The following is a 12,256-nucleotide window of genomic DNA, read 5'->3' as shown; positions in this document are numbered from 1 at the left end:
TTCTTCGACAAGATGACTTGTTCGGAGGACTGTGTTTTGACGAAGAGCTCGACATAATGTCGCATGTATGCTCGTTCGTTCTGCTATGTCTAGTGCTAATAGACATGCGGTGTGATAGTAGTTGGTGTTATATCGACGAGATGAGTCGCCAGGACTGTGTTCCGACAAGAGTTCGAAACAGTGTTGCGTGAATGCTCATCTACTGTGCTGTGTCTAGCGCCAGTAGACATGCGGTGTGATGTGGGGTTGATGTTCCTTCGACAAGATGAGTTGTCGGGAGGACTATGTATTGAAGGAGAGCTCGAGGTAGTTTTACAAGCATGCTCACTCACTCTGCTATGTCTAGCGCCAGTAGACACGCGATGTGATGGTAAAGTGATTGCATATGATGAGAAGCATGTGACACGTGTAACGTGAATGGATGTTGACCACGACCGCAATGGAGATTCCACTCAGTGATCAGTGAGTGGCCCTTCGCTCTGGACTTGCTGCTGTGCTGCGTTGAGCGCGAGTAGCAAGGTCATGCAGGAGTGAGGTGATAATTTCTGCCTCTAGGGATGTGATTGAGCCCTTCTGCAATGTGTTTGTTGTTGGACTCTGTCAGGCTACCAGTAGGTATGTAGTGTGACAACTAGGTGACTGTGATGGGTAAGATGTGCCTCAGTAACGAGTGTGTAGACTCTCATTGCATCAGCTGCTGTGATCTGACGAACGGTGGAAGGATTTCGTCGTGACAGCATGGTTGGCAATATACAGTGATGGCTGCATTCATTCACTGTGTATCGTTTGCTGGGCTATAGTGAGCACCAGCAAGAATGGGATGTACGGCGAGTTGGCTGACTGCGCTCGTTCACCATGTATTCGTGACCTGGGCTATGTGAAGCGCCAGGGTGTACTTCTGATGTTGGCGAGTCGATCAGTTACGCTCATCGTGGCTGGGCTATGTGAAGCACCAGCGTGTGGTCTGATGATAGCGGGTTGATCGGCTGCGCTCATTCGCTTTGTACCATCTCCTGGGCTCTCGAGAGCGCCAGTAGGTAGCTGTGTGACGACTGGATGGAACTCGCAGGCTCGTTAGCCATAAATCATGGCTGAGCTCTGACAAGAGCCAGTAGGTAAGGGTCGATCGTCACATGCTCGTCCTCGGGTCAGGGCTCTGGAAGAAGGGATTGAGAAGGCTTCTGAGCTTCTGTTCAAGGGTGCTGAGGTACCGATGAAGCTTGTGACTTCATGTCAACAGATGTGACCGCGAGGATGGTATTTGGCGATGGAGGGATGCACAAGTCCATTCCGTATTCCTTACTGGGCGATGGCAAGCCTCAGTAGGTGTGAGATGTGATGGCGACATTGATAGTAATCAATGATGAGCGCGCTCATTCACTCTGTATTCAGTGATGGTTGGCCCAAACACTTTCTATTCATTGCTGTGCTCTATCGAGCGCCAGCAGCTGAGGGTCGATGACCACCAACTTTTCCTCAACAGGTTGTTGGGCAGTCTCGGGCTCTTGAGCATCTGGCGGATGACTCTGAGGTACCGAAGTGGTCTCTCCCTCAGCTTTCATTTTTGAGCTGAGTTCTTGTGCCTCATCCAGAAGAAAATCAAGCTCCTCCTGCGTCAACTCCGGCGGTTCAGGAATATTCTCCCAGTGGGGATTATACTGCTGAATCACGGGTGATGACCCAGTCTGCTCCACTTGGGTCTGCATCGCACGGCGACGTCGAGGGAGAGCTCTCATGGGTCTATCCTGCGCGCTGAGTGGCAGCATTCCCGCGGGAGTTGGCACGGGCACAGCCGGTTGGATAGCAACACGGCGTGCACGGAGTGGCTTGATGACCCGTCGAGAGAGCATCTCATCATGCTCCCGTTGGGAAACCATTGCCGTTTCTAACTCCCGTACCAATTCTGCTTCAAATTCGTCCTCGTCCTCTTCGGACTCCTGCTGCAGCTGTAGTGGCCTAGGGGGGCGAAAGTGAAGGATATTTGCTGCTCCTCTGAAGAGTCAGCGGTATTTGATGCTTGGACAGTCTGCTGTGGCTCATTTGGCACCACCTCAAATGGTACAGCAGGACTGAACTTGCAGAGGGTTTGTTGTGGCTCTGTAACCTGAGCCGCAAAATCGATGTTGGGAACGTCTTCGAAGTTGACATCTGCTTCTTCTTCGTCTGTGTCAAGATCGAAGAAGTGTCGGAGCAGTGTCTCCGCATCCATGTCCTCATCGTTCTCCTCACCAACTTCCGCTACAGTCTCAGCTGTATCCATGACTGACACATCGAGAGTTGATGCGTCATGCGCCATGGGGTTAGCTTCCTCGACGGAGGAAACGTTGGGAAAGGCTTGAACGAGAGGGTTCTCAAGATCACGGACGGCCGCTTCATAGTCGTCCACATTCAGAGAGGGAAGCTCAAGAGGCCCGAGGGCATTGAAGTCCACACCCTCAAGATCGAACATGGCGAGTGCTTCCTGCAACTCGCCAGCGGCGCCCTGGTCGATCCCTTCCGTCTGCACCTCGGCCAAGGTGGTGCTCTGCTCCTGAGGAGCCTGCGCAGGGGGCTCATTGATGGTGCTGATGCTGGCCACGGCATCCTCCAGGGATCTGATCTGTCTCCGAAGATATTCATTGTCTTGCTTCAGAGTCTGGATCTCCCCTATGGATTGACGGCCGCGCGTGACCTGCTCCAAGAGCCCCTCATTGACGGCTTCAACCAAGTCAACACGCTGGCGTAATCTCATTGCGGTCTCCGAAGACACGCGCGTTACCTCCAGCTGTGCGGATCTGGATGAAGCCAACTCCTCGTCCTTGGCCTGCAGTGTAAGTTCCGAGCCCGCTGCCTTGGAAGCATGATCTCGAGCAATATCGTTGGCTGTTTCCAGCGTCGTGGAAAGCTCTTTGATCTTGCGATCTTCCCCGTCCAGCTTGTGGAGATGAGAGGCTTTCTCGGCCTCAAGGACCTCGATCACCTTGCTCTTCTCCCCAAGCTCCTTCTGTTGCTGCTCAAGGGTCTTGTTGAGCTGTGTGACAGCAGCTTCAAGCCCGAGAGGCTCATGATGTTCTGTCTGAATAGAGGCATCGGCGAAGGTTGGTAGGAGCGTTGCAAGAGGCTCAGGTTGCTCTGTCTGGGTAGAGGCAGAGGCAACACTGTAAGTTGGCAAGAGCATTGCAAGAGGCTCAGGTTGCTCTGTCTGGGTAGAGGCAACGGAGAGAGAGGGTTGAACGGTGGCAGTGGGCTGGACAGTGGTCGTCGATACACTGGGGTACATCGAGATGGATAGGGATGGACGAACATCAGGGCGATTGTGCCTGCTGATGTTGTCCTGCTTCTGGCGGCGCTCGAGACGCTCCAACTTCTTGAAGGTGCGATCGTGTGCCTTTGTCTCCTCCTCCAAGCATTCTGTCTTGTTCTCCAGATCTTTCTGGAGACGAGGCAGTCTGCGTTGAAGCTCCAGTGCTTTGGCCTGGGAAGACTCAAGCAGGACTCTGGAGGCTTCACTGCCATTGCGGGCTTCTTTGGCATCTGCGACGAGCCCCTCGATAACCCCCCACTGCTGGGCCAGCCGGAGGTTGAGGTTTTCGATCTCTCGCTGGTAGCCAGCAGTTGGTGCTACTGGTCTGGCCACGGCCAAGCGAAGAGAGATTGCAGAGATGCCGTAGAGCAGTAAGGCAGCGAGAACAAGAAGAAGTAAAAGGAAGAAGGGCAACAACGATGCAGCCCCGACGGTCTCTCTTTCAAGGGAGGGAATGACATAGGGTGCTGTGGGTAAGGCAGCAGAGCCAATGACATCCGGATAAGAGGGGGATGACAAGACTGGGGGCAGAAAGAAAGAAGTCAAGATGGAGGACGTCGACGAGGCGGCCGAGCTTGGGGGAAGAGGGGAGAGAGGGCGATGGTAGGGGAGAGGGAGAGAGAGGGGAAGAGGGGAGTGAGGGGGCAAGATCCCGCCTTGAGGGAGAGCCTGTAGGAGCAAGCCAGGCCAACTGGCAGGTCCAAGGTTCCCGACGCTGAGAATTGCGACGAGAGCCGACAGGATCCCAATGAACACGATTGGGATCATGATGATGGTGGAGGACGGGGAGGGAAAAGGGGAATGGGAAGAAGAATTGGTGCTGAAATAATGAGGTGACAAAAAAGTCACAAAACAAGCGACGACGATGGCGACGCAAGAGAATGTATTGACTGAGCTGCTGCTGATGCTGCTGCTGATGATGTTCTTTTATTATCAAAGATGATAATAAAATTGCGGTTAATGATTGCTTTTGCTATCGTTGTTGTGATCGCTGTTGTTGTTGACTTTGTGAAGAAGAAAAGAAGAGAAGAAGGGAGAGATAAGGTCCATTATATGCGTAGCAGGTGTAAGTGAGGAGTTGCAATTGTGTGAGGTCTTGTGAGGGTGTCCCAAATACAGAGGACATCAACAGGCACCAGCAGACGCAAGACCTTTGCCGCAAAACTTTACGACATGGGGACTTCTGAGCTGCTACCCACCATTCCGTATGGTAGCTAGCCAGCTACTTACATTTGATTTACACTCTCACTTAGTCCATCGTTGGGCGGTGATTTGCTGACTTTCTTTCGATACTACGGTCACCTTCGTGAGGGCAGTGAATTGCTTCACACACCTCTCATAAGAATCAAGGGGGATCAGAGATTTGGTGAAAACAATCGAAAAATGGATCATAACCAAGGATCTACTCGCCCTTGGGCACCCCTACCTGTGTATACGAAGAAGTTCTCAAGGCATTCTCTACAGCTTGTGGTGCTGCCCTGTTCTATTGTATAATCACCTAGTCTGGAAGGTATGAAGTCAGGTCTACCATGATCAAAATATCGCCCCAGAAGCGAGCTTGGCACATGCTCGTCATCCGTGCTAACATAAGCTAGGTAGAGCGCCACCATACAAGAGGCTGTTCAGACTTCCAATTGTGATAGGTCCCTTACTCAATTTGATGAATTCGAGGAGACAAGCAGAGTGCGTAGCCACGCCGAGCAGATATACAAGTTGCTGCCCTGCCATCAATGTCTCTATTATCCGATCACAGTTATGCACAGCTTTATTCAGGTTGGCGATCGAGACACCATCAATTGCCGCCAAGGGTTGTTAGCGAACAAGCAAAGTCGTCTCACTGGTGACCGCGGATATATGGCAAAAATAGTGGCTCGTTTCTCAATTCTGATGAAATGATGCTATGCCGAGTTTACAGGCACCAAACATGAAGACAAAATTACCAGCCAGCAGCACTGCTTTGCGTTGCCCCCTGACAGAGTCGAACTGGCGACCTCGACATTTCGTATTAGAATACTAGTGTCGCGCTCTACCAACTGAGCTAAAGGGGCTGTGGTTCGACCAGATCAGGTGAATGCTATATACAGAAAAGGTACGATGCCCGCCATCTACAATTTGGAACCAAGAACATATGCGTAGTAAATCATAGCACCAAGGCCCGCAAGGTTGAGGATAGTAGAGATGCCGTGCAGGCTTCCGAATGCCTTGTTCAGCCGTTGCATCTCAGGGGAGTGGGGACCCTGGTCATAACTCTTCTTGCCATCGCGGGTTTCTAGAAGAGCGTTAGTAAGGGAAGGCCGCAACGTGGTACGCTCACATGCCGTATGGTGCACTCTGCTAGTCTTACCTTGATGGTGTCTCTGCTTCATCGTCTTGGTTGTGGCCGGACCAACGAAGAACATGTTCGCAGCACTAGTGATAAGTATGGTGGCGAGTGGCACAAGAACGCTCCATCTGTTACTCTCGGCCATGACACCGCTGAAGCCAACGTTCTCTCTGATGTATTCTCCGCCAATACCTAGCAACTTCTCTCCAGGATATGTAGCAAGCATAATCAGAGGAAGCACTGTCTGAATGCCGAAGAAGATCGGAAATATGTTCTGCTGTAAGGTAGAGAACTGCGGTCGTGGAAGGCACTTGTACGCCACCACACCACCTATGAAGGACTGAAAGACAGTGGCACCGAGAAGGGTGCCATAGCTAAGGATGTGATAGGCCTTGTAGTCGACCACTGATCCTAGCGACAACGGCATCGTGCGTGATTGCTAGGTTGAAATGATTTTCGGGCTGGAAGGAGAGTACAGAATCGAATCTTGTATATATTGCTAGATTTGAGGCTGCGCATGTGGATTTATATAATTTGGTCTGGAGAGGCGTAGATGACAAGGGCATATATAGTACCAGGGAAGAAGTGATATGCTAACTCTATGCGTGATGTCAGATGGGGTGATGACGCCATTGAAGTACACAATCCATTCGCGTTACGAACGCGCTGATGAACTGCAGATCTCTGAGAGTATCTGCAAGTAACCACCGCAACATTTTATGAGATCAGACGCTGCTGTAGGTACTCTTACCGTAGGTCATTTGCATCGGATAGAGCAAATTGGCGTGTAGTGTTTCCTGAGTGCAGATGTGAAAGTCGCCTGATCTTGGCATGCTAGGTAGCTGCCTGTTTAACGCGTAGACGCGAAGGAGAACTTCTCTTTAATGGAGCACCGTGTGTGTGTTCTGCACCACTCGACTTATACACTCTCTGCAAAATGGCTTCAAAGGAAGCAACGATTTTCATAGTCGACGTAGGTCAGTCCACGAGCGAACAGCGACATGATCGCGAACAGCATGACCTAGATTGGACGCTCGAATATGTCTGGGACAAGATCACTTCTATTGTAAGTACGTACCATGTCGGCTGTGAGAATTATAGATTGATTTGTAATGGTAGGTCGCTACAGAGCGCAAGACTCTCAATGTTGGTGTAATAGGCTTGCGTACAGATGGTACGTATATGCTGCAGGACGATGTACACCTGGACAGCAAAGGTTCTGATAAGCAGATAAGAGACACAAAATGAGCTGGACACTGAAGATGGTTACGAGCATATAACAGTTCTCAAACCATTGGGACAGTAAGTGTGCTGAGATTCTGGTTCGCTGTGTTGTCCTAACTTTATAGATGTTTGATGTCCGATATCCGTCAACTAAAAGATCAACTCAAACCGAGTAATACCGAAAGTGGCGATGGTGAGTGAGCAACTTCTTGACTATGGTCACGACTGACCCCATTATAGCATTGTCTGCTCTTGCCATCGCAATACAGATGATATCCAGCTTCTGTAAGGCGCTCAAGTATGAACGAAGAATAGTTCTTGTTACCAATGGCCGTGGCCTCATGGACACCGACGACATCGAAGAAATTGCAGGCAAGATTGCAAACGACAACATAGAGCTCACCGTACTGTATGGCTATCTGGCGGGATTCTTTGGCTACCTTGACCTGAGCTAATATTGCCCAGTGGCGTGGACTTTGATGACCCCGAATATGGAGTCAAAGAAGAAGACAAGAATGAAGATAAGGTGAGTTTATAATTTCCGTGAAATTGCAGGACATCAGTTGACGTCAACACAGGCGAAGAACGAGCAGGTATTCCAAAAACTTTGCGAAGGCTGTAACGGCATTTTCGGCACGATTGCCCAGGCGGTCGAAGAATTAAGTATACCACGACTCAAGACCACCAAGCCAGTGCCCTCATACAAGGGCCATCTCACACTCGGCAATCGCGAGCAATATGACGGTGCATTCGAGATTGACGTCGAACGTTATCCCAGAGTCATGGTGCAACGGCCTCCTACCGCCAGTACTTTTGTCCAGAGTTCGGGGCCAGCACCCGGTGCCAGTCACGATGAGAGGACGGCCGGAGATATGGCAGCTGTCAAGAATGCTCGGTCTTACCAGGTCGTCGACGAGAATGCACCTGGAGGCAAGAGGGATGTTTCACCAGAAGAACTGGCCAAGGGATACAGCTACGGAAGCACTGCTGTACCCATTTCGGAATCTGATCGTAATGTCACCACATTCGAAACCAAGCAAGGAATGGATATCCTTGGATTTGTGACAAAACAACAGGTCAGTGGTGTATCGAACTCTCAAGCAAGATGGCGCGATGGCTGACCAGGAATTTAGTACGAACGATATATGGACCTGTCGAGGAGCAATGTCATAATAGGCATGCGAACCAACGACAAAGCGAACCTAGCACTATCGTCATTCATTCACGCCCTCTTTGAACTGGATTCGTACGCCGTGGCAAGGTTAGTGACGAAGATTGACAAGGCGCCCCTGATAGTACTCCTGGCGCCATCCATCGAACTCGACCACGAGTGTCTGTACGAAGTCGAACTTCCGTTTGCAGAAGATGTCCGATCATACAGATTCCCCTCGTTGGACAAGGTCGTCACTGTGTCGGGAAAACAACTAAAACAACATCGCAACTTGCCTAATGATGACTTGATGAATGCAATGAGCGACTACGTAGACGCCATGGACCTTACATCTCTTTCAGTGTCTGGTTCTCCTATCATCCGCAAACTAAAAAAAGAAGGAGAAAGCAGTGTGACCGAGGACGAGGACGAAGAAGAGGAAGAATACATGAACATCGACGACACCTTCTCACCTGTCCTCCACAGAATAAACCAAGTAATCCGCCACCGAGCAATCCACCCCACCAAACCCCTTCCACCCGTCCCAGAAATCTTGACAAAATACTCAACACCACCCGCAACCCTCACCGACCGCGCCCAGCCCCTCGTCTCAAAAATCCTCGATGCAGCCGACCTGAAAAAAGTGCCACCAAAGACCCGCTCGAGACACTACGGCGGTGGGCGCAAAAACAAAGACGCGCCGAAACCCCTATCCGGCCTCGACGTGACGGCTCTCCTCTCATCCAAACCTCCCACGAACCCAGACTCTCCCTCCATTACCGACGCCACACCTCAGATCACCGCCGCGAACGCAATCCCAGACTTCAAATCCGCGCTGCTGACAACCACATCCCTAGCCTCGGTGCAGTCCCTCTTCACGCAGTTCTCAGCCATCATAAAAGCCCTCATCACCTCCTCGTTCGGCGACGCAAACTACCAGCGCGCGCTCGAGGCGCTGCGGGTCATGAGAGAGGAAGCCATTGACTTTGAGGCGCCGGAGATGTATAATGATTTTCTGAGGGCGTTGAAGAAGGACATTGTCGTTGATGATGACGGAGAAAGTGATAGGAGGGAGATGTGGTATTTGATAAGGAAGGAGAGGTTGGGACTTGTTACGAGTAGAGAGGCTGGGGGTGATGGGGACGTGTCTTCCCCTGCGGCTGGGGGTGGGCTGCATGTTTCTGAGGAGGAGGCTAGGGAGTTTATGGCTGTTAAGCCTTCTGCTGTTGCGACTACCTGAGGGGAACAAAGATTGTTCTGCCTCTGCTGCTGCTGGGGGTCATGTTCTATAAGCTGGGCCTGCATTGCATTACATTGCACAAGCGAAGATGAGTCGTTCTAGCGTTTGAGGACCACCATAACAGAAAGAGCAATTGTGTCTACGTTCTCTGCACCATGGCAGTGGATAGATAATCATTAGAGGGGGAAAAGTTGTAAGCTTCAGGGAAGGGAACATCGTAATCTATATTCTATAACGTCTACACATTCCAATCCGGAACGACAACATCAGTCGTCACAAGCGCTTATACACAAAGTATACACCATCGTTGAGGGAAACCTCAGAAGAAAAGAGGGCCGAACGAATCTAATCAACCCCCTCCTCAAGCTCCCCAGCAACCCTCTCACCTTCCGCCACACCAACCCACTCAGCGATCTTCTCGCCCACTTCTCCGACCAACTGCTCATAGGCAGGACTGGTCTCGAAGAATAAGCCGCAGTGAGCGCCGACCTCGTCGACGTCCGGCATGAAGACTTTGATCCATGTCGGGTCGCGGTTGCCTGATGCATCCTTCGGGGGAAGTGAACAGAAGGTGTGTTCTCTCGGAGGCAGGTTGGCTTTTGCGTTTGCTTTTTCCTGAGCGGCGAGGGATTTTTGGATGGAGGAGAGGGAAGGGGTTGGGCCTTCATTTGTTGTTGTGGTGGTCATGGTGTTGGTTCGAGACATAGATGACGAGTCCATGGGCGTCACTGTGCCGTCTTCGTCGTTCCATTTCATGTTCAGCGCTTCTTTCCACTCCTTTTCTGTTTCTCGTCTTTGGATCTCGAAGACGCTTTCGTGCGAGTCGTGCTGTTGTTTGTCCTGTAGTCGAGCTACTCGCTCGGCTTCTTTTTCCATTCTCTCCGCTTCTTTCTCTAGTCGTTTGGCTTCTTTGTCTGACTCTCGCTCTGCCCGCTTGCCGTCTTTGATGGCTTGGCGTTGGCGCTTCTCTTCGAGCTTTTCGCGGTCGCGGATGGCGCGCTCGCGGTCTTTTACAGCGCGTTCCCACGTCTTCAGGGTGCGGGCGTAGTCCTTCTCGGCTAATTTCCTGGTGGCTTTGTCAACGTAGGCGGAGAAGTCGGGCTCTGCGGGTCTAGGCGGAGCATCTGGGATGGGTGGAAGTGTAGAAGCTGTTATGGACAAAGAAAGACTTGGATCCGAGGTCAGAGACGAGGTGGTCGTTATGACACTCGTCGATTCCTCCAAGGGGTTGCTACTGGGTGCGCTGGACTCTGCCGGCTCGGTTGGTTTTGCTGAGGCGGTATGAGTGTCGGCAGTCTCCTCGAGAGACACAGGATTGTCATTAGAGATGTGCACATCTTCCACCGCATCGGCCCACGATTCTTCTTCCGACTCATCTTCATCGTAATCTGACATTGGAAGTGGTTCCATCATGCTCAAAGATCCACCCAAGGCGTCGTTGGATTCTTCCAAATCATAATGAGAAGGATCTCCGATGTCGTCTTCAACTTTGTCCACCATTATCAACGGACTCTGGCTCTTGGGCTCGGATGGTACAGTGTCCTCCTCCGGAGGCGTGGCAGCCTTTGTCGGCGCGGAAGCAGAATCTTGTGTCTGAACTAGTGAAAGGCTAGACGCTGATTCGAGGTTCTGCAACGCGCCCGCATCGCCCAGGCCAGGAGTGGCCGCAGGAGTCTTGGGCTTCTTAGGCCTACCAGTGCTACTAGTATAGTAATTGACGAAGCGGACTCTGGGCGGTCCCCAGGATCCAGACATGACGGAAGATCTGACTTCTATGCTCGCTTCTTCAAGGGCTCTGATGCGACAGTATCTGTTCTTGAGGCCGGAGTAGTCTGCCATTGCGCCGCCAAACTCCATGTGCGACTTGACCAACTGCTTAGTAGCACCCAAAAGATCATCACTGTGCTTATTGACAAAGTGCCATGCACTTCGCCAGCCCGTTCTCACAGGCAATGCTACATCATTGTCGAAATGGGGATTGTAGTTTGGATCAGCAGCCTGTTGAGGGTTGAACAGTGTATCAGGACGCCTCGGCGGAAGCGCAGGCGGCTCTGAAGAGTGGCCTGCTGTCGAAGCATTCCCACTATCTGAGAAAGAAGCGGCGGGGGTTGGGGTGGGAGATGCAGCGGGGGATCCTGGGGCTGGACTGAAGATGCTTGCGAGGCCACTCTTGATCACGCTAGGATGCATGCCCAGGAAAGGAACGTCAAAGTTGATGGTTCCGAGTATGCGATGGCGCAATGGACTCGAAGGGTCGACCTGTGACAGGGCAACTTCGGCAGACACCAGGCCGCCCATACTGTGACCGAGCAGGATTACATCGGTGAGAGATGACTCGTGCGGAGCAAGCCTTGATAGAGAGGTCAGGGCACAACAAAAGAGTGAGGGAAGTGACAGGATGCAAGTGGGATGTACGCTTACCATCCGCTGAAGTCATCACGGGCAAACGTGATGTTCTTCTTGGACCTATAGCGTGGATAGACTTTGGTGTGGACGGTATGCGATTCGGCAAGCAGGGCGGCAGCAAGATGATGCACGTGGGCGGGAAAGCTCTGGAAGCTGGTCTCGTTTCCCATGAAGCCATGGATGTATATCAGAAGCAGCCTTCTCTTGTCCGACTGCTCCCCACTCAAGCGAACGGGCTTGAGCGACTGCGTCGACGAGGTCCTCGGATCAGCTGCACCCAAGGGAGGACGCACATCACTCGGCTCACGGGTAAATATAGAGTCATACGAGGGCGGTGCATCTTCAGATTCCGGCGGAGTGGAAGAGGTTTGGATATTCTCAGCATTCTGGCTATGTGATGGAGCTCGCGGCGGAAGCGGCGGGGGACGCGACCGATCCGGTGTGAAGTTGTGTTTCTCAGACATGTTTCATGCCTGACGGAGAAGGAATGCCAGAGTTCGTGTCAATAAATTGCTCCACGATGTATTGGAAACAGTCAGACTCGAGACAACGACATGTCTAGAGATCTCAGGCTTGAGGAAGATATGCTTCTGGTTGGTTGTGCATTTAGGGTACAATTAAGGTATAGTT

The 12,256-nt window shown here is 51.6% G+C and overlaps 3 protein-coding genes across 3 annotated transcripts; 1 reads left to right on the top strand and 2 right to left on the bottom strand.

Annotated features, from left to right (window-relative positions):
- Positions 1–5,388: 5,388 nt before the first annotated feature.
- On the bottom strand, positions 5,389–6,033 carry AAFC00_004591 (uncharacterized protein; the record flags this gene model as incomplete). The annotated part of the gene is made up of 2 exons (XM_069344258.1): positions 5,389–5,552; positions 5,628–6,033. 2 exons carry the CDS (start codon positions 6,031–6,033, stop codon positions 5,389–5,391), a joined length of 570 nt encoding a protein of 189 aa, XP_069196677.1.
- Positions 6,034–6,543: 510 nt separating this feature from the next.
- Positions 6,544–9,220, top strand: AAFC00_004590 (uncharacterized protein; the record flags this gene model as incomplete). Its single annotated transcript, XM_069344255.1, has 8 exons — positions 6,544–6,672; positions 6,726–6,780; positions 6,842–6,908; positions 6,956–7,023; positions 7,071–7,239; positions 7,296–7,356; positions 7,409–7,906; positions 7,964–9,220. The coding sequence occupies 8 exons, from the start codon at positions 6,544–6,546 to the stop codon at positions 9,218–9,220; spliced, it is 2,304 nt and encodes a 767-aa protein (XP_069196676.1).
- Positions 9,221–9,565: 345 nt separating this feature from the next.
- Positions 9,566–12,090, bottom strand: AAFC00_004589 (uncharacterized protein; the record flags this gene model as incomplete). Its single annotated transcript, XM_069344254.1, has 2 exons — positions 9,566–11,570; positions 11,642–12,090. 2 exons carry the CDS (start codon positions 12,088–12,090, stop codon positions 9,566–9,568), a joined length of 2,454 nt encoding a protein of 817 aa, XP_069196675.1.
- Positions 12,091–12,256: the final 166 nt, after the last annotated feature.

Source organism: Neodothiora populina (genome assembly GCF_041146345.1).
Source record: "Neodothiora populina strain CPC 39397 chromosome Unknown canker_contig_3, whole genome shotgun sequence".
NCBI lineage: Eukaryota > Fungi > Ascomycota > Dothideomycetes > Dothideales > Dothioraceae > Neodothiora > Neodothiora populina.
The sequence above is the reverse complement of the archived record's forward strand: the minus strand, read 5'-3'. Positions and strand labels throughout refer to the sequence as shown.